The 22,324-nt window shown below is 39.0% G+C and overlaps 2 protein-coding genes across 3 annotated transcripts in view; one reads left to right on the forward strand and one right to left on the reverse strand.

Annotated features, from left to right (window-relative positions):
• Positions 1-4,820: 4,820 nt before the first annotated feature.
• Positions 4,821-20,161, reverse strand: atg4c (autophagy related 4C, cysteine peptidase). The gene is made up of 10 exons (XM_030083991.1): positions 20,006-20,161; positions 17,495-17,578; positions 16,148-16,378; positions 12,236-12,572; positions 10,955-11,025; positions 9,380-9,582; positions 9,084-9,162; positions 8,238-8,314; positions 7,633-7,752; positions 4,821-7,215 (listed from the first exon to the last, which is right to left on the reverse strand). Exons 1-10 carry the CDS (start codon positions 20,079-20,081, stop codon positions 7,048-7,050), a joined length of 1,446 nt encoding a protein of 481 aa, XP_029939851.1. The 5' UTR covers positions 20,082-20,161; the 3' UTR covers positions 4,821-7,047.
• A 228-nt stretch (positions 20,162-20,389) lies between these two features.
• Positions 20,390-22,324, forward strand: part of dock7 (dedicator of cytokinesis 7) — a 53,221-nt gene continuing 51,286 nt past the window's right edge. For both annotated transcript variants that reach the window (XM_030082403.1, XM_030082404.1), the window contains exon 1: positions 20,390-20,446. The gene's annotated coding sequence lies outside the window, so the exon portion shown is untranslated. The remainder of the gene's footprint in view (positions 20,447-22,324) is intronic.

Consider the following 22,324-nt stretch of genomic DNA (forward strand, 5'->3'; position numbering starts at 1 on the left):
AGGAAAACTAACTGGATGAAATTCACAGGTCACACTGTGGCAGAGACTGATGCAAGTTACTCCTCTAATGTCTGGTACGGCTAATGCCGTGAGTGTGTGTGTGTGCGCGCGCGCGTGCATGTGCGTGTGCACTCAAATGTGCGAGTCTGAATGTGAGCATGAGTGTGATATTCACTCCTACATTCATAGCGTGTCCTGCCACACACATTTTACACACAGACAGGCTGACAACCTCCTAACCTCCACCCTCCCACACACACACACTTGCCACCCTGTTCAACACAGGCACGCAATAAGAAACAAGTCGACAGCTACACAGCATGCAATATCCCCTGCCTTCAGCCTCGGTGCCGGTTTCGGATGCATCTGGTTAGTAAAAGCTGACAGAGGGCCGGCCATGCCTCAGAGGACAGCAGAATGAGGAATTTCGGCGTTCCTCCGCATCACCCCTGAGATGCGGGAAACAAAGGGAGCATCACCCCCGCCCCCCCACAGCACTCGTTCACACACAAACACGGCCCGTGATGTGCTCCTAACATTCCCTGTCACCAGGAATGGAAATCGAAAGTGGCACACACATCCGTTATCTAAATGTTAACTCCAGTGCCCTTCTTGTTGTCACAGGTGAGCCAGGTTAGCCAACACGGGGTGAGGAGCTTTTCTTTGGGCCTCTGCAGTGAGAAACACCTCCCTGCTGTTATGCCGTCGAGGTAGAATTAACACAAAGCTGTTGTTTTGACAATAAGCTTTTTCTCAAAGTTTTTCTTTATCCATACTTACATACCATTTCATTGGGCACAATAAAATCATGCTTAGCATGGTTAGACCCGAAGCGCTCCACCCAAAACTTACCAGCTATGAAACGATTGCAGCAGATATCAGTTGGAAGTAAAGTCAGTCAGACTTTTTTTTTTTTTATTTAAATATGAAATGTTGTTCAAAGCACTTTCCAGTTATCTGTGAAAGACAGTATACAAAGGGAAAGTTAGACGCTCGCACAGTCAGACACAAACACGATATGCACACATATACCCATCCATACACCCAGAAATGTTTTTAAAAAGTGAAAAATAGCACAAGAAATGTATTTATTTTAAATCACACTATGACAGAAGTTGGGCTTTTTTCTATCTTTTTTCTTGTCATGAGCTGTATTTTGAAAATTCGCAGGCTGACAGTGTGTCAGTTGTTTTGGTAGTGCGTGAGGGGTTTCTCACTTTTTGCTGCTTTATGATAATATACTTGTTTCAACACATTTTATTGAAAATGGTATTATGATAACAGTTATCATTATTATCAAGGTATGACATTATACTGTGAAGATCGGGCTATCTGCACTGTTTGTCCCATTCGCCTTCCCTTAGGTCTGTCTTTGCCAGCACAACTCGGAAGAGAATAAAGAAGCATAGAAGATGGATGGATGGATGGATGAATGGATGGATGTGTGAAAAATGAATGGATTTACCATAAATTGTAAGTATTTAATATGTCTGTAATGAATTATTGAGCCATATGAGTTTCCATAAAGTCAACATGTGTATTTCTGGTATCCATATTTATCTCTAATTGACATTTAACTTTTATAACTCATGTAGTTTTAAAATATTTACATTTGAAACCATGAAACATTCCTACTTGTGACACAATATAAAACACAGTTTTTAACTTTCAGAAGCAAGAAAAGGTGAGAAGCCTTTGACCTACTGGCTCCAGTAGGTCATGTTCACGTGGTGGAGAACCCTTCAAGCCCCCGTCTCCCTGATTAATCACAACATCATGACATGTGTCTGGCTTCAGCCCAGAGGAGGTGTGTGCGGCATGCAGTGCCTCAGCACTTCTCCAGGATCTCCGGGGTGGGTGGTGGTGAGGGTTGTGGGGGGGGGGTCGAAGGAGATGGGTGGAGACAAGTGGACAGTTGCGTGGACAGACCCCAGACTCTGAATGCAGTCGGTTGCAGCGCAGGCGGTATTTACGCTCCGACGGCTGCGGGATCTGGGAGCCGGGTATATTTAGCCGTCCTAGAGATATCACGCCGAGATGAGATTTCAAAGTGAAGTACCTGTTTGAAGATGCACGGCATTCCACAAGGGTGGGCAAGGGCTACTGGGTATAAATCTAGCACCCCTGCACCTGGTGTGAAGACAGGGAGGGAGTGTGACACCTAAGATTTAGAATGTCTAACACACAAGCCGTACATGTGTAAACTACACATTCATCCAAATAAATTTACACACTACTTATGAATGAATAAGACCAGACACATCAATTCACATTATTAACATCCACACAGTTGCACACAGACACCCACACTGAGAATATTCCTGTTTCACCTGTGTCTTTCCCATTTTGTTAAATCTAATTCTCCTGGATGTCCTTGTTGTCATCCATCATAGTCTGATCCTGGTCGAACGAGTCTGTGAGAGCCACGGGGTTGGACAGAACAGAAACAGCTTTTGGTGGATCGCAGTCATCTTTTTCAATATTTGTAAATGCTTATATATTTTTTACTCTGTCACTGAAAACTAAACAAAAACATGTATATAACTCTTTGGGCATTTGACTGAAGAGTGCTGAAAACAATATTTCCTGTGTGTTTCCTGAGTGTGATATAAATGTGTAAGTATGAAAAAAAATAAATGTTTATTATCAGCCATGCAAAAATACACTTGGGGGAAAATATATGTTTAATGTCAATTTTAGAGAACTGTGAGATAAACTTTTTGGAGAACCCACATTTCTTTGTCAAGTATGTGTTACTTCATTGTACTTTTATATTTTTTTCATAACAGATTTTTGTAATGATGCAGTATGCTTGCATAAAATATTGTGAGAGAAAAAAAAACTGTTACTTTATATTAATAATTAAACCAGAATGTTCCAAACAATTTAATACAACTACAGCAATTCATAAAAGGCACATGCTAATGTAAGAATCTTTTCACAAGAGTTTAAAGATTATAAACATCTGAGATGTAGGATATATTTTTTCTCGGGCAATGTTGTTTTTCAGAAATGAAATAACTGATTCGTCCTAGTTTATATAGGTTCGTGTTTTGTTTTTGGTTTTTTGCTCTCTATGTAATTATTATTGCGTATAGTATTGAAAAAATACCTAGTGTGCAACTTCCTGCACTATTTACACAGAAACTTAATGTTACTCTAAATTTGTAAAGACATCCTCCCGCACTAAATGATCCATAGTCAGTATTGACCACAGAATATTTTTTTTTACCTCTGGAAATCTTGCCTCCTTGTTGAGTTGAACTGATCGTGTCATTTTACCAATGTCTGTCTCAATAGTATGTGTTTTGTCATTCTATTTAACCTGAATCACAAGACAACCTTATCTTCAAATATGAAATACCATATATTTGGTTCAGTTTTTTGCAAAAACAAAATTGGCCTTTATTTTATGAGTGACAATATGATTCACCTTCTTTAGCAGTGATTCTGAATGTTACAAAGTGAATTTGTCTGAATTACACTGAAAATAACTCGTCGTCTAAAAATGTGTGCTTTATGTATGTTTATGTTCATAACGATTTGTTTTCTAAATCTAGAAGAAAACCTGTTGGGATTCGGCAGACATCCTAATCATGGAGGCATGCTTGAGACAGGTACGATCTAAAGATATTAGAGGGCATGCTGATCCATGTAAAGACTGCATACCACAAGACATTTCCTTCAGTGGAACACACCAAAATAAAATCTTTATTGGGCGTCTCAGTGTCTTTACGTCCGTCCCTCCTCCCTGACCTGCCGTCCATCTGTGGAACAGAGGAATGACTCTCGCGGACTCTCTCTTTGAGAGGAATTTGCTAGGCTGCAGATTAGATTTTCAGGAATCTTAAATATCAATGTCACTTTAGGCAGCTGTGTAAAACGGCAGGGCATGGTGTGTGTGTGTGTGTGTCTGTGCATGTGTGACCAGCTTGCTTTGTAAAGCCACCACTTGCTTATTGCATTTCCCCCGAGCTTATGTCTCATTAATCAAATATTCATACGTCCCCTGTAAATACACCAAGAACACAGCCCTCACATCGCTTCATGCCCTCCGGCACAAATGCGCTTTCATGTTTCTGACTAAACTCCCGAATGTCTCGTCGTCTCCCGATGCGTCCCTCCTGCTCATTGGACCCTTCCTCGCCCTTTCCGTCTTCCAGAGCAGAAGAATGCAGCTGCAGATCCTTTGCTCTTGCATATTTGATGTTCCTGCTCTGTCCACACAGCCGGTCGCCCCAGCCACTAAAGGAAGGAGAAAAAATTTCAATGAGCACACAGATCAGACAGGGGATCTAAATGATGCCTTTATGTGCTTCTTCATGGCGGAGAAGGGAACAGACGACCGATTTTTCTTCCGTCTGTCCATCCATCCTCACCCTTGCCCCTGTTTCCCCTCGGACGGGACAGTTCCCTCCTTTAAAAAGCATGCCTCATCATAATACAAGAATTTGTATTGTACAGGAAAACAGTCTGGCATAGCTCACACTGAGGGGGCAACAGACATATTATCCATGGTAACAGAGCTTTGCACACAAGGATATTTTCTTTTCCTCCACACAGGAACACAATTGCTGCTAGTGTCACTGGGTCACATTTTTTCCAGTTCCTGGTTAATGGGCTGTAGAGATGGTTAGCACGTACGATTAGTTTTAATCTACTACATTTGACTTGGAGAGAAAAGGACTGAATATGTTTCAGCGTGCCACTGAGGTTTGTATCCAGCATGTAAACCGAAACAAACATTTTTTTTTCTTAGTTCAGAGTCACTTTAAATTTCTCATGTAGACGAAAATGAAGCACAAAAAAGGAGAGCAAAAATATTTTTGACTTTATTCTGGTACTTTGCGGCTGACATGTTTGTCACATTTGAAATTCATATAGATTTTTCTGCAAACAGTCATGTAGTTCAGGAATATGTGACAGCACATGAAAAAAAAGATTCAACAGAAAGAACAAATCCATATTTTTTAAAACAAACAAGAAAGTGCATAAATGACATGTATTCTTCACTATTTTTGTAGTTTGATCATGAAAGTGACACAGAAAAGAAATTACCATTATTCAGTCACTGCTGGGAAGGGATAAGAGTGGGACAATTATGAAGGGATATCTTGTGTAAAAAGCCTTGCTTATCATAAAAAAAACTCTGAAAAAATTGCTAATGAATTAGTCATAGCTGCTAGTTGCACATAAGACACAGAGGTGATAATACTAAATCATACATTTGGCAGAGGATTTCTCCTAAATTCTATACATGATACTTGTTGTCAGTCAAGAAAACTTGAAGCAACTTTATGGTTACAATTCCCTGAATTCATTTTATGAGAGGTTTTAATATGACTTCAGATACTTTCGTAAATGTGTCTTTAGTCATAAAAATATTTCAATATGCTTAAATAACTTTATTTGTAAAGAGTGATGAACTCTGATGAACACACAATGTGAAAAACCCCTTCAGTAAAATCTCATCACTTTCACTGTGGTGGCTGGACTCAGTCACAAACAAGAAGAAAAAAGAAAGAAAAAAAAAATGAAGAAACTATACCGGTCGTGCTCGTATGTGGAATAAAGATGAGTCTCTCCGCACAGTGTCCCGTGTGCTTCTGCTGTTTAAATGAGGAATTCATTTTGGTTTGAAGAAGCTGTTTTCTTTTTGTCTTCACACACACTCCGATCCACATAAATAAAGCTTTCATTGTCAGTTTCAGACATGTATTAATCACACTTTGTCTGAATACTTCGGCCTGTTGGTTACACTTTAATGGCATCTGAGTCAAATTTAATCAATAATTAAACATGACACAAGCTCCACCCAAAGGAGTCAGCTTGAGCTTCTAAGTTATGATCAACACATATTTTTAAATTATTATTATTTGAAGTGTAAAAAAGACCTTCAAAATTTGTGAAAATTGTGGCATGTTTAATGTAGTTGTTGCTGACATCGTTTGTATTTCCAATTATATCTGTTTTTTATTAGCCTGGTTTAACTTGTCCTGTATTCAGTTTGTCTGTATTCTTATTGCTGCTTAGTAATGCAACTGTTTCCACAGCGCTTCAGCCACTGAAGGTTCAAAGAATGCCAAAACAGATCCCAGCTGATTATGGACAACGGCAGCAAATATTTTTCTATCTGAATAGATATGACATGGCTTATGAATTTGTTTGTGTTTTTTTCCTTTTTCTACCTCTCAGTTTCTGGTTGGTTTGTTTGTCTTTTGTAAAGCACTCTTCTGTTAAACGTCTTATAAAAAGTGCCGTACAAATTAAGTTTGATTGATACATAAAAAAATATAAAAGTTGCAAAACAGGCATTGCTCCCTTTTTGGCTCTACAGTACTCTGTACCCAACATCGGAATGTCTGCCTGGTCAACTTTCTGTTAGGACAGGCAAAAATGACCATCCGGTTTTCACGGCATAAGAGAAGCTGGGGTACAGGGTCAGATGACGCTTCGCAGACAGATATTCAGAGACCTGGTGGCTGCTTGATTCAGAGTTGAATTCACTTTCTACCCAACAGCGTCAAACTTTGAGGAACTTGTTTCTATTTGGGCTGTTGGTGACGTGCTGTGTGCCACAGAGCAGCAGAGACGACCGCGGCTGTGTGTGTCTGTGTGCGCCTGTGTGTGTTACTTATAGAATCTTAAAGGCACCTTTCAATTCCTTTTTTTTCCCTTCCCTTTTCAGTGGAAATCTTTTATTGTTTTTATTGTTTCAAAGCTGTAAACATGACATTGAAACAATGAAGGATTGATTGAAGATCAATCTCTTCTGTGCTAAATAGCATATAAAATATGTTTGACTAATCATTTCAGTGCATCACCAAAAATTGCCAACATCTCATTCACTTTCTTTTACTATAACAGCAAAAACTGAAATGTAACCAGGTGATCAACAACAATGCGCATTAGCACCTTTAAAGAATAACAGTTTTTTTTTTTGTTTTTTTTTTTTGAAAGTTCCCTAAACTTTCGTATCACATCAGTCTTTTGAGATAAAGTAGTTTGGTTCATCAAAAGGGGGACAGTACTTTTAAAACCAGGCTGTCAAAGCAGCACAAAGTCCATGGCGGTGGTGGCCGTTCTCCGTGGGTCACGGATGAAGGGCCACTCTCTCTTCTCCGGGGTCATGCTGCCCGACAGGTCGTAATCTCTGCCGTGACCTTGCACGAAAGTGAACACCGGGTATTTTTCCTTTGCTGATGGCTGCAGCACCTGGAACGATCACACACACACACACACACGCGCGCGCGCAGACACACGTTTGAGAACTCTCCTGTAAATTAGGGACTTAACACAACAAGAGGCGTTTTCTCTCTCACAGAAAGCAAGCTGTGTTAATTTCATTAGGGAGAAAAAAAAAAGTTGTTTAAGTGGCGATATGACAAGTTAAAGGAGGGACCTTTAGATCAGACATATCCAACACACAGGCCGTTGTGAGCGGCTGCGCCAGCACAGCCAGTTTCATGGCTAAATGGTGCCACCTGATGGCCAAGACTGGTAAAATTTACACAACCGCTTGACACTGCAATAATACTCACACACATTAATGTGAGAAAAGAAGTCATAAAGCATTTGTGGACGTAAGTGGTATTTGTGGAGTTATTATCAGCATGAGGCAGCTGTTCCCACCTTAGACAACTCCTGCTTGATTCGTTCGAAATCCTGGACGCTCCTGGAATAGAAGCCAATGGTGCAGCTCGGGTCCATCTTGCTGAAAGGCATCTTCTTTGGCGAGGGGCAGTGATATGACTACAGGGGAAAAAGAGATAAAACAGGTCTGAAAATATTCATTAAGATGAAGAGCCAGCTAACTGCAGGGCGTACACACACCCCAGGACTGCCCCAACACCAAATAAGACGTATTCGGAGTCATTTGATGAATGGAATCCTATTTATCTGCTGTCACAGCATCCATAAATTTACAACTCTGGTGCGTTGTCACATTGTATACCACAGCATGCAAAAGCATAAAACAAAGTTGCTATACGGTGCTGTGTGCTGATTTTTATGTATGGGTCGTGAAATATTAAGGCCCACAGTGCCTGATCCTGTATTTGCCGTATTTCTCTTAAGTGGCAGCTTCACTTATCTGAGCAGCAAATAAATCAGCAGACAGCGACTGTGTAATTGGGCCGAGTGCTGCTTTGAGATTCATACCCTTAAGTACTAACAGAAACTATTAAATTCACATTACTGGGGGGCCCAGTCAGCTCGTCTGTGTAATTTCACATTACCTGCAGAGGGAAATCGCTGATGCTGACATCCACAAAAGACTGACAGTAATGAGGGTCCATGTAAATCAAGCTGTCATCTGCAAGGACAAAACAAAAGACAAGTTATTCAAAAACATCGGATTATTACAAAAACGCATTTCTCTCCAATTTCTATGCAGAGTAGCTCAAAGTCACCTGCATGGCCCACTGTTAGGCTTGTGTGCGTCAAATATGCCTCCCAGAAGGTTGTTGCTTTTTAATATCCACCAGGATGGATTAAATCCTGCATAATCAGACGCGTTTGTTCAAGCACATTCTTTACACCCACAAAAGGAGGTTGTCATTTAATTTTTGTGTGGGGGAATTACTTTTACAAACACGCAATTATATTCGCCCATTTACATATGATAAATGCAGAGCGGAGCCGCGCCTTGGCAGGCAGAATGTATTGCTTGTCATTTAGACATCATCCAGCACTGTATTTCAAATTGGTAAAATGTAAATGCGTAAATATTGACTGCCAAGATGTACAACTGAAGGTTCCTCCTAGCTCCTGAAGGTGATGAAGAGTGGCTCACTTTGGGGCCCAGATGAAATTTAATGCATGCCTCCTATGGAAATCAATTACAGCTCACAACTTGGGAGGTTTACTTGTGATAAATGGGCGAGGCTTTGATGGGTCAGAGAGAATAAAGTAAGCCCTGCTTCACTTGCTCCCATCTCCACTCCTCTCCATTTTCCTCATGCAAACAGGAATACATTAACTTACTTTGTCTCTCCGCACCAAATGGAGGGGGGTGCTATGCAAAATAATTTGCTCTTTCTGTGTGTCTTTCTCTCATTTCTGTTGCACTACATTACACTAACCTTGAAATCCTACGAAGTAGCAGGCCTGTTTGGGCTTCCCTCCGATGATGCCTAAGCAGTACTCCAGACTCAGTATACTCTAAACCAACAGAGAAAGACAAAGGCAGTGAAGGCGAAAACATGTGACAGAGATCCTTGAGACTTTGAATTTCATTCTTTCTAAACAGCATTTCCACTTTTCATTTTTAATAAAATCACTGACACTTTCCCTCCTTAATAACATTTTCTCCTAAATAAGAGTGTATAAAGTTTTTTTTTTTCTTTTGCAGTCCTAAATGTCTAAATGTATCACTCACCTTTGCAAAGTCAATATAGTCCGGATTCGTCTTCTCTATTCCCAGTCTCACTGGGATGAGGATGACGACGGCTCGGTCCAACGTCACGGTGGACGCTGAGGCTGGACGGTCGCCCTGCGGCGCAGGAGGCACGTCCGACGCCCCGACCGAGGGCCGTCCTGCCTGCGGTGCCCTGTGGCAGTCGATGACATCCGCACTGTACACTACAGAGGATCAATAGCACAAAAAGTCAGAAGTGGGTCGCGTTGTCTGTTTCCGCGTCTCTGCCGTCGAGTTGTAAACTGTGTAAGGCCTGCAGGGCCTGTCTTCCAGCCGCATCGGTGGTTTTGGAAACAGAAATAATCACAAAACAGAAAGTGGCAAAAAAAAATTGCATTTTGATGTTCAAGTTTTTTTCTCCTTCATCAATCCTGTCTTTTTTTAATAAATGTCTTGATCTGTAACTGAAATTTTAACTGTGAAATGAACCCCAAAAAAATAATACTTCTGTTTTTTTATATGTAATTTGAACAATTTCTCCTTTATTGTCACTATATATCTTGTCCTTTTTCACTTTATTCCTGCTGCTTTTGATTGGAAAAGTGTGGTTTTAAGCAGAAAGACGTAATCGCAAGTTTCTTTGTTCTGAAATGAACCTCAAGTATTTGAAATATGTTGCATTGAAATATGTTTAAAAAAACTGTCTTAAGAGTGTGTTTTATGTAGTTTTCACAGTTTTTATTTTGTTTGTTTCAAACAATATTACGAAGATAGTCATACTTTCTCAAATATTAGGAACTTAATGTGAAATACCAATTTTATTTTCTATGTTAATCTCTTTGAAAATAAATGGTTTATAAAAAAGTACTTTTAAATATTTTTTGTTTGTTTGTCCCCACTTTTTTCATTTCTTTTTGGATCTGTTCAAAACTGGAAATCAATACATAGCAATACCATTAGGCTGAAAGTAGCACTTGTTTTCTTTATAAAATTTAACTAATCATTAATTTAAGAATAAAGTGCTTATTTGCACAATCCTCCAGAGCACGGAATATCAAAGGCCAGTTTTCTGATGAAATTTGTTGATAATTCATTTCAGCTTGATGTACAAAATTAAGGAAATCTCTAAGTCCTCAAGTTCTTTCAAAGCTGTTCTTGACTTCGTTGCTCCTCATAAATGATTATTTTTATAATTATTATTTATTGTTTAGTTTTTATTGTTGATGAAGCTCTAATAATGAAATAACTGCATCCTGTATTTTAATTACATGCTTTTTTTGTACATAACTGCACAATCGTAGCAGCAGTTCTGAAGCAGGACACCATCTCACTCTCTCACAAACGGCTATCTTGCACTGTTGAGAAGACAAACATGAATCAACACCGAGGTTATTGAGGTTAAGAAGAGGTTGTTGAGGGAGGTTATAGATTTGGAAAGGATGTGTTTGTTGAGAAACAGACGCAGCAGACTCCTGTCACCGCTTTAAGTAGCTCCAGTCTCACGGCAGCAGAGAGATGGAAGTGGAAAAAAGAAAGGTCTGCTTGGGCGCAGTGCCCAGCATCCTCTTTTATCAACAGCAGGCTCATCTTTCATACCTGTGCAGTCCTGGGAGACGTAGGCAGTTATACCCGCCAAGCCAGGGTCCATCGCCTCCTCGACAGCTTTCCTAAGAGAAACGGAGGAAAGGAAGAGGAGAGGAAGTGGGTGAAGACAGAAAACGAGTGAGAGTATGAAGTTTGCATTTGAAGGTCATGCTAATTAGTGATCGGGTTTTAAGATATAAGTTTGTCATGATCGTTATGAACACTGATCCTCAGAGCTGATTTTACTGTGAGACAACAAAAAGTCAAGTTATCCCTTGGCCTAAGATTGGCCAGGATAGGTTCCTGCCCTGCAGTACTAACTTTGATATGGTGAGTATGGGTGATGAAAGGATGGAAACTGGCTGAAATGTTTTCTCTCAGTTTTATCTCCAGTGTTGGCATTCACTGCCATTCATTAGAAAACCTTTAAAAAATGATCTGAAAACTGAAAGACTGAACATTTGTCTGGAAAATGTGCCTTCACTGATCCAAGACTGGAGCTAAAGGACCAAAAAAGCTCCTAACAACTATAAACAGAGGGTTAAAAGTTAAAACCCTTTATTAATATACGTATTACACACGACAAACACATGTTAGAAGCATCAGTTCAGCCGCTCTCTTTTAGAAGGGTTCATACATCCTGAAACCCGCATGTACGTTTGTATGGCAATAATATGATTACTGAATATCATTTGATCATCCAGATACAAATCTGTTTTATTTAGTTTAGTTTATAATTAAATGGACAGGCTCCTTTAATTTACTGTGCAGTAAAAGAGGCAGCTTTAGCATTTATGGCTAATTTCCGGCTGTCCCGTTGACAACAGGCAACCTGTCCCTTAGTTTGTGTCACTTGTGTTCATGAGCCTGTGAAAATTCAAATACAGGCAGTTTGCATAAACTCAGTTTAGTTAAAATAATAAAATTTCAAAAATAAGTAGGGTACTTTGTCATAGGGATTTCAGGCAATTAAACATTCAATTTCAGCTTTTTTATTTATTTATTTTTTTTGCTAGTCTCTTTCTCTCTGTGTGTGCTAAACTCTACACCAGATTTATTTTGTAAACTTGAAGATTCACTGTTTACTACTTTATGAGGTAATGACCAGCGCACGTTTACACATTTTATTCTTAATCACTTTCAGAAGAGGAGGGCTCAGCTGTGTGGGGGGCCCCTTTTATCCCCAGTATGATTTTTTATATGGAAATAAAATATTTGATATATTTCATAATGTATTGTTAGGAATAGGGTTAATGTGATACCAGTCTGTGCAGATCAATCTGTTAACCTTACTTGAGGATGTGAGCCACCACTGCCGGCCCGTACCAGTCCCCGGCCTGCTTTCCCATGGTCAGGCCTAAGCGGACGAGCCTGTGGAGGCCCAGCTGAGCGGAGTGACTGTCCCCAAACCAGGAGACCAAAGTGCGGTGGTACATTTCCTTCAACTGCCCGTCTGCCTCCTCTGCAGATCCAGGGACGTGGCCTTGGGGTGGAGGGGACTCGTGATTGGACGGCTTGGATGAACCTTGCAGAGAAGCCTCCAGCGAGGCCACGAGGCGCTTTGCTGCAGTGGCTGTCCAGGTCTCTGTGTCTAAAGGCTGGAGTGTGAGCGCCTCTGACCAGGTCCACTCTGTAAGCAGCAACAAAATATGTAAAACAACATCTACAGCTAACCTTAGATGACACAAACAACATGAAATCTCATGTGCAGTGCTGTGGAAAAGTATTTGCCCCAAAGATCATCAAACAAATGTATATATTAAAGATAACCAAAGTAAACACAAAATGCAGTTTTTAATTGAAGATTTTAATTATTGAAGGAAAGAATTAGAAAGTTAATTAGAAAGAAAATTGGAAGTAAAGAAAGCTACCAAGCCCTGTTTATAAAACTATCTGCACTTAAACGTAATAACTGGTTGGACCACCTTCAGCAGCACCTCCTGAAATGAAGCGCTTTCTATTACCGGCAATAAGTCTTTCACATCTCAGTGGAGATCATTTGGCCCACTCATTTCTGCAGAATTTTTTTTACTTTAGCAACACTGGAGGGACTTCAAGTATGAATGGCCTTTTTAAGGTCATGCCACAGCATTTTAATTCAATTTAAGTCTGGACTTTGACGAGATCACTTCCAAAACCTTCTTTTTTTTTTTTTTGTTCCTTATCCATTCAGAAGTCCAGTTGCTGGTGTGTTTTGGATCAGTCCATCTGTAGATCCCAAGTGTTCTTTATGTTCAGTTTGGTTCACAGTAGTTTTTGCCTTGGAACTCTGCCATGGATGCCATTTTTGCCCAGTCTCTTCCTGATTGTTGAATCACGGTCATTGACCTTATAACTGAGGCCTGCACTTCTTCAAATATTGTCCTGGTTGCTTTGTGACTTCCTGGACGAGTCGTTGTCTTGTTTTAAAAGGCACTATTTTTTTTAACATCGTACAGTTAATGCAAAATTTTTTAACAAATGTACTTATTTGACCAGTTCCCTGTGAAGCTTTTTGAACAATACCATTCAAGGCGTCAAACTTCTATTCAGAGCATTAAGAACAAAAAGTCATCAGACCTTGAAATGAAAGATTTTCGCCTTAAAGAAGCTGAACCAAAAGTGCTTCGATAAAAGAATAGGTGTCATTCTGTTCAATTAGAAGTTTGATTGTCTCCGTATTTCACTTTAACAGTGCCTTAGCCTTACAAACAGGGTGGGAGACGGAGGAGGAGAGAGTGGGAGTGGCCCAGGCCATAAAATGGGCCTGAGTACAGTGGAAGGTATTAACAAAATGACCTTGATTCAAAGTGAATCAAAGTGAAATTGATCAATAAATATCTTGAAGTGGCCATTAGTCACTTTATAGAGAAATATTTCATTAGTGGCATATTTTAGATTTGACAGAAGAACAAGTTTTAAATATTGTTTTCTAAATGACTGCATTAAAGCGGCCCTCATCTCATTATGTGGAGCCATAAAGCCCGGAGCACTTCAGACCCAAAATTCCGCACAGAGATACAAGGAATTCACTCACTTTAATGCCTTGCATCAACTAAATAAAACTTTCTGCTTCAGGCTGAAAATAAAGAAACTCTGTCCAAGAGAAAACACTCTTGGTTTCTGTTTGGACAGATACCAAACCACATCTGGAAAAAGAGATATCATCATCGTGCATTATGCTCATGTTTTAATATAATTAAACAAATATTTATTTGATTAGAGATGCCTCTTTTACAGCTTCATAAACATCTGCTTCAAAATCTAACAGGAAAACAGCACCTTATGCCAGTAGTTTTATCACCTGTTCAAAGTAAAAGTAAAGCCGTAAGATAAGTCATTTTAGTTTGTCACAACTAAAACACAATCCTCCGGCCACAGTCTATCTTCAAAGAACTGCTTCCAGCTTGAAAGAAAAAAATATGGAAATGGAAGATACATCTCAAAACCAAAATGTGATTAAAAAGTGAATTTATTTGTGAATTACTTCTAAGTTTAAAACATATCTCTAATTAGATTTGTGATAAATATAACACCTGGTTAAAAATTTAAAGACATTTGATCTTATGCCAAATATTTTAAAGCTCCATTTTTCACACATTCAAAGCTAACATTGTGGAAATTAAAGCAATAAAATTTTTTATTATTACAGTGTAATGCATTTGACATTAAATGGAAGTTATACTGTTTTAGTTTAATTATGGGAACTAAATTGCTTATATTTATGCTGTATTGATGAAGCACTTTAAAATTAAAATACATCACAACAGTGAAATTGAATGCATATAAGTTCAGCTAAAATCCGTGAATCAGTATCAGTAAATTCTTCCAAATGTGAATGAAACTGATTTTATTTTCTCTACTTTCAAATTTATATTACAGCTTTGAATTAAACGAACAATCATTGGAGATTAATTCACATTTGGAAGAGTAGCAGTGAAGCTTTAGCTCTAAAAGTGATTTAGGCTAAAAATATTTAATCACGCAATAATTACAAAAAGCAGAAAATAATTTGAAACGTTCATCCAAAAAGTATTTTCGGGCTGAGAAGCATCTAGTCAATGTGTGTATTTTGTTCTGTTCCTATCCATGGCTTGAAAAAAAAAAAAAAAAACCAATGCTATTTTCTGAATTTGGTTGATTGGTTTATCCACTCAGTTGATTGAACGTCATAATAAGACCCCTGGCTTAGCGTCTTCAAAATTGACTTCTTTAATATTCAAGTTGGTATGACCGACCGAAGGGGAATTACTTGCGTGAAATGTATATTCTATTCAATACTTTTTGCATCTTTTTTAACTTTCAAGAATATTTATACTGATTAAAATGATCATTTATAGCAAGGGTGTCCAAAGTCGGTCCTGGAGGGCCGCAGCCCTGCATGTTTTCCATGTCTCCCTGCTTCAACACACCTGAATCTCATGATGATTCATTGGCCAAGTCCAGCAGAAGCCAGATAATGAGTCTCATTGCAATCAGCTGTGTTGAAGCAGGGATACATGGAAAACGTGCAGGGCTGCAGCCCTCCAGGACCGACTTTGGACACCCCTGATTTATAGTGATATCAATACAAAATTTGCATTCTCCAAAACTTGAATGAAAGGAAGTTCCCCCATGTTCCCTGTGGATTGCTGTCTCACATATAGGCTTTTTATTTCAGTAAGTAAAGAAAAGGCTAATTTGAGGCTATTCCAATTTCCTCTAAAGAACTTTGCTTCCAATGGAAAAGATCACACTGTCGTTATTTGACTCAAATGATAAAACAAATGCAGTTATATTCATTACATAACAAGTGAAATATTTTAACCCCTTTCTAATTTCTTCATTATAATTATTTTGACATAGAAGTTACTGAGGTGAAAACACAGTGACTCAAAATATTAGACTTTTTGTGAACTCAGATGTTTTTCAAATATTAATTCAAACTGGAAGTCATAATTATCAAGATTTTTTTTTTTAATTTGAAACTTCTTTACTAATTTACATGTTGTCAGAGTAGAAAGCAATTCATTTTTCAATTACATAGTATTTCTTTTTCATACGTATTTGTGTTTGCAAATGTTTTCTAACTGAGCATACATATCTAATATGTATTCATAAGCAAAATAGATCATGACAAACTTGCCATCACCAGCTTCTCTCAGGGTCCTGTGGAAGCTGCAGTGGAATCTGCTGTTCCTATTTTTCCCCAGTTCTTGTTTGCTGCTTTGGCAGCACTTCACTCACCTCTGCCCAGGAAGTGCAGGATAAGAGCTTGAGCCAGCATCATCTGACCGGCCCGCAGCATGCAGCCCCAGCCACAGTCCGAGGTTAACGTGCTGCCCGGCAGAGGGGCAAACTCTTCCCGGTAGGTCAGCCACAGACGAGATGTAAAATCCTTCCGGAAAGCCTCAACGTCTCCCATGACAAAGTCCTCATCCGAGGCTTCATAGCAGGCTTCAGTGAGACAGTCGTCATCTGAAGGGGTGAAAGGAGATTTTCAGAGTAACCCTTGTTTATAACAAAGGGTAAATTCATACCTGACCAAACCTGAGGTGATGTTTTTTTTAAATGATAATTAAAAGGAATATAATAATGACTTTAGGGTTGCTTGGTGAAGCAGCAGTTGGCTCTCTCGCCTCACAGTGAGAGGTGTGGCTGTGGCCTTTCTCTGTGGAATTTGCATGTTCCCCCATGTATGCATGGGTTTCCTCCAGGTACTTTTGGTTCCTCCTACATTCCATAAGCCTCTATGTGAAGGTAACTGGTGACCCTAATTTACCCCTCGGTGTGATGTGTGTGTGTGGTTGTCTGTCTCTGTGTTTGCCTTGTAATGGACGGGTGAGCTGTCCAGGGTGGATCCTGGCCTCACCCATAGTGAGCTGGCTGCAGTGCCCCCACAACCCTGAACAGGATTAGTATATAAGGTGGGTGGATGAATAGTGCCTTTAGCCTTATATTGGTGGGGGATGATGAAGCCAAACAGATATAAATTATATGTTAGGTAATGCATTTTAGCTGGGGCAGTCCCAATGCACGTCATGACCTGTCACATTCATACATACGATGATTCAAACAAACAACAATACCAGCAACTGCCAAGTGCTCACATATCATTAGGGAAACTTGGACTATATTGTATTTTACTTCAAGAGGCTTCTCCACATGAACGGGGTCAGATGGGAAACTTCCTGAGTAAAAGACAATCTGCTCGACCAATGACGACACAACTTCTCTGTGTGAAATGCATGAATCCTACTACGGCATTAGAATAATCTATCAAGCAATGCCTCTGATCAGCTTGTATCTCTTGCAGTCATTGATTGGTTTGTTTTGGTGAAGACAAGACTGTAGCAAAAATAATAAATAATAACTGATTTTGAGTTCAGGCACAACAAAAATTTAATACCACAACCAGACATGCACAAAATATATTTGCATTGGTCAGCAATAAAAGATTTGATGTGGTTGATTAAAGTCACAAGAGCATATATAAACCACTTGAGAAATAGTAACTAATTAATAGTTACAACTTCCTATCAGCTTTGACAGGATATGGATACGTTTTTGTTTGCGGATGAGTGAAAATCTTACCTTCAGCCTTAAAATGGTAGCATTTTCCCAAAAGTAACACTGGTGAATTCCTACTGAATGAAGTCTTTGATTTGAGAGCCCAACCTGAAAAACACACAACAAACAGATGATGCATCAAGGTGGTTCTATAATTGGGAAGAAAAGACAGTTTTAAAGAAAAAATAACCAAACAAATAATCCCATGTACAGCTGACTTCTACACTGACTTCTACACACTACAGGAGGACTGTTGTCAATGACCTCTATCACACTTCTGCTTTTTCAAGCACGAGTTGAAGTCATGTATAACTTATTCTACTCATTGTCACAATTTTTCTATGTGCTTTTACAGCGGCAGAAAACTGTTTGAGGATAATTTTCACAGTTCTTTCTTATAAAACTGCATCCGCTTATCCATGTCTGTCTAGTATTCTTAATAAAGCAGAGTGACTGGAATTGGAGTTTCGTTTTTAAATCCATTCTGTTGTATATGTATTTAAATGTCCCAGGTCTGTCATCCCTCCAAACCTCTACCAAGCTTCAGTGTGTGGATAGCCACCCAGTCAGGATTCTTCAGGGAGACCAGTTAAACTTGAGAATTCATTTGTCCTTTCAATAATAGCAAGCTGTTCAGGCAGCAAAGAAAACCAAATGATAATGCGCCTTCATTCCATACTTCTCCACTGGGATGATGCTCTCATGTTGTATTTATTTATGTTATGTATTTATTTTCTAGAGAGAGAGAGAGAAAGAGGGTTAGGCTTAGGGAAATCTGAAAATATCTAAAATTGTCAAAAAAAAAAAAATACAATACTTAGAATGAAAAAATTAAACTAATAAAATTCAGAATTACAATGAGTACTAAGTCCATAGCTAATATTCAGGTGAGGCAAAATGATGAAGAGATCAATATTTCCTCAGATGGTACACACTGTGTAAAGTTTGAGATTTTGTTTAAGGAAGAAAAGGGCAACATAACACATGAACCAGTGTGTCACACAGATCTATTTTAAAGACTGACTCAACAACAGTGCACTCCTGTCTGATGAGGGTTGCTTATATTAGTTCTGTTTACAATATTCAAGAAAAACTAGGGCAGCTTAGACCTGCACTGGAAAACTAGAGAACAGCACAGACCAAAACAACATGGCTTCTCACTGGGTGGAATATTCAAAACAAATGAATCGGGATTGGGGCAAAGGACCGTCTTCAATGAAAGGTGTCCCCTCGGGCCCTTAAGAAACACAGACTGAGCACCAGCCAGTACAGAGAACCTCTTCAAGGTGGACGCATGAAATCCTATCATTTAACCACCTTTTTAAACAAAGGGGTGAGGGTGGCTTCCACTCCTTCAGAATGACACGCTTAGCTACAACCAAGACTAATGCAAGGGCTTTTTGTAATGCTTTGGGAAGTGTAATAGTATGATTAGAACATCCAAGAATCACAGATAAACCACTAGGATATGTTTACATATTGTAAATGTCACTGTAAAATCAAATGTTTTGAAGGGGATCTAGTAAGAAGTTAAAAAAGTTATGTTGGCTGGGCAAAGATTCTAATTGTTGAAATGACTGTCTGACAAGGTCTCTAGTTTGAAAGTATCGGAATAAATGGTTAGAAGGGAGATTACATTTGTAATTGTAAAAATGTTGCAAAACAATAATTATGAAAATCTGCAATAGTGGACAAGCCTATGTCGCACAGCATGTAAACACTCGGTCTAGTGTTAACAGGCCTGGATTGAAAAATGGATTACGACATAATGGAAAATGGATGGAAAGGTCAAGTGCACTCCTGATCTGCTTAAGAATCCAGTATGAATTAACTCATCTCCTTTTGTGGTTCCCTGATGATTTTGGACACTACAGTAACTATCAAAATATTTGTCTTTCTGTTTCACTTAATACCAGATGACACAATCATATTAAATTACAATATGCTTTTCTCAATCCAGTCTGCGGTTGAATATGTCTCAATATACCAGTGATGCATGAATGCATTAGACATAGGAGTGCACACAGAGTGTATGTGTGTGTGCGTATGTGTGCATATACACATATGTGGGCAAAAATGCAACTTTTCTCCACTGTGCATGTGCACCACTAGTAACTAGTACATAGGCAATAACAGCAATGCTTGCCTTCAGTATAGAATAAGTGCCACTGCATATAATCCTGGAAATTGATCGTTTTTAGTTGAGACACCCATAAAAAGAATCAATGTTCATTGTCTGGTATGCATGCCCATTTAAAGCACCATTGTTAATTAATGTCTCAAGGTGTCGATATCTATGCACACTATAAAATCAACAGCAGCGCCAACTCATGGCCCAACATGCTAACTACGTCGCATTCCATGTTGCTGTCATTCACGGACATAGTTCACGAATCGTTGCGTGTAAACGCGAAACTTTTCCGCACGAAAACGCAAAAACGACGTGTGTGTGTGTGTGTGTGTGTGTGTGTGTGTGTGTGTGTGTGTGTGTGTGTGTGTGTGTGTGTGTGTGTGTGCCCGAAGCAAAATACTTACTGTACTTCACATTGTGCCATACCGATAAGAACTTTGTCCTCAATTTTTCCACCTCGTCGCTCTCTTTATTCTCCATTTGGACCAGCGGAGGAGGAGGGAACCCATTCAAAACAGAATATGACAGAACAACAGTAACTTGACACACATGCACGGAGACGGAAGTGGTTCCGTCAAGTCAGCTGATCGGCGGCGTTTCCGCTGATTGAGCGTCAAAGCTGGAGGAGCGCTCGATTTGACACCCTGGTTAGCCGAGCGAGGCGGAGGTTAAGTTGTTTCTCGAGTTGTGACGCGAAATTTGTCGACGCTCCGCTCGCTCTGGAAATCGGTTTCAATAAAACCAGGCATCCTCTGATGAATAAAGCGCAGCAAAGGGTGTTGTTATTAATTTCACCACATTCCGGTCCTTTCCGGACCGTTTCACCATTCAGACATGGTATCAGTGTAAGTATCATTTACCAATTCAAGTACTCTTTCCATAGGGGGCACATGAAAAGTGAAGATTACGACGGAGAGCTTAGCCATACGTTTTACTTCATTCAGCTCAGTGATAGACTTTTCATTAAACATTACTGCATGACATTATTCTGGTAAACTCGTGTTGCTGCATCACTGTGGAGCCTGAGTAACAGTCACGCTACAGTGATCCTGTTTCGACATATTTTTTCCAGTGGCTTCTCCTGGTACAGTCTTACAATCCCTGGCCAATTTCTACTGTTCAAGTATCAAAACGCGCAACTTATCATAGGCATTCGTATAGTTTATCTTTTTTAAGGTCGGCATCCACACTTGCATTTTCTTCAGGAGATGCAAACTTTGCAGCTCAAGTTGTTGTAATTGCGTGTTTCTGCAGTAATTATAATCCAAGGTGTGATTTGTTAACACCGCGAAGATGGGTATACGCCCATAAGCATGATCTGCATTGAATAGAAAAATAAACGCAAAGCAGTTATGTCATGTGCAAATATGTAACAATGTCAAAGTTCTTTATAATTTAGCAGTAACCCTCAGTCAGAGACAACTAGACTAGTTATATCTATATATAATAGCTGCCATTTGGGTAGTTATTGCAGGTTCTTCTGTACAAACATTTCTTTTAAAGTTGTATGTATCTACTTATGTTTATACAAAGTATTTCTTTTATAGATTAATTTATCTCTAGATTTGATCAGTGTAGGGTAGATTTCTTCCAGGGCACAATAAGTTCAGAGGGTGTGACACTGGTAAACCAAGCAGTAAATCTATTTATTATTTATTTTGTCCCTTATAATCAAAGTGCACAGCAAATTTTCCAGTGTTGAATTAACTCTGAAAGTGCTAAAGAGTGGTCTCATATATACACTTTTGTAGTGTTAAAATCTCAACACTGACCAGTGTTAATTTTCTAATGCTGACACTCTGTTGACCAGTGTTCCTATTTAACTCTATACAGTGTTAATTCTTAGAATGAACACTTTAAAGTGTATATTTTAACGCTTACATTTAACACTACAACAGTGTATATATGAGACCACTCTTAACACTTTCAGAGTTAATTCAACACTGGAAAATTTGCTGTGTGGAATCATAATTTGTGCATAGTTGCACAGTACATTTTCAAATCAAAACCTCCATGAGGCGCCTATGTAGGAGTTAGGGAGATGCCTTTTTCCAGCATTATATTTTTTTCTTGTAATATTGAACACTATACCATGACTTTAAAGTGGAGTACAGAGTACACAGTTTTTAGCAGAATAAAGATGAAGTTGCAAATCAAATTTTACTATAACGTAGTATTAGTGTTGGGTAATTGTACGTTTGAGTATTAAATTTTTCTAATATTCAAGTGTACATTGCACACCATGTAATCTACTTCACTACAGCTTAAAACTTAAGAAACTAATAAATTTTTTCATTCAAAACCTTTGATCTGCATTTTTTTAGTCCAGTAACTTTTTACTTTTAACAAGCATCCAATTCTCTATCCAGAAACAATTTGTCATATTGGCCATGATTACATGGTATTTTTAATTCAGTATTGGTTTATTCCAAATTAAGTAATTCTGAATCCTATTTGAGCTTTGTGTTTACATATGAAAAGTCAAGAAATAAATGCTCTTCAACGATGGGGGCTGCAAAGTGTTCTGATTGGACACGGGGCGAACGTGGTAGTTATGGCTACCAGAAGAAAACAGCATGTCACCGGCGATTTTCTCTCTTTCTTCCTCCATTAACTTTGATGCTGCAGCTTTGGAAATGTCCATATTGTTATTCGCCCATCCATCTGCTCTATTCATGATATCCATTTCTTATAAGGCTCCCGTTAAATGAATCGTCTCTGTA

Source organism: Salarias fasciatus, chromosome 23 (genome assembly GCF_902148845.1).
Source record: "Salarias fasciatus chromosome 23, fSalaFa1.1, whole genome shotgun sequence".
Taxonomy (NCBI): Eukaryota; Metazoa; Chordata; class Actinopteri; order Blenniiformes; family Blenniidae; genus Salarias; species Salarias fasciatus.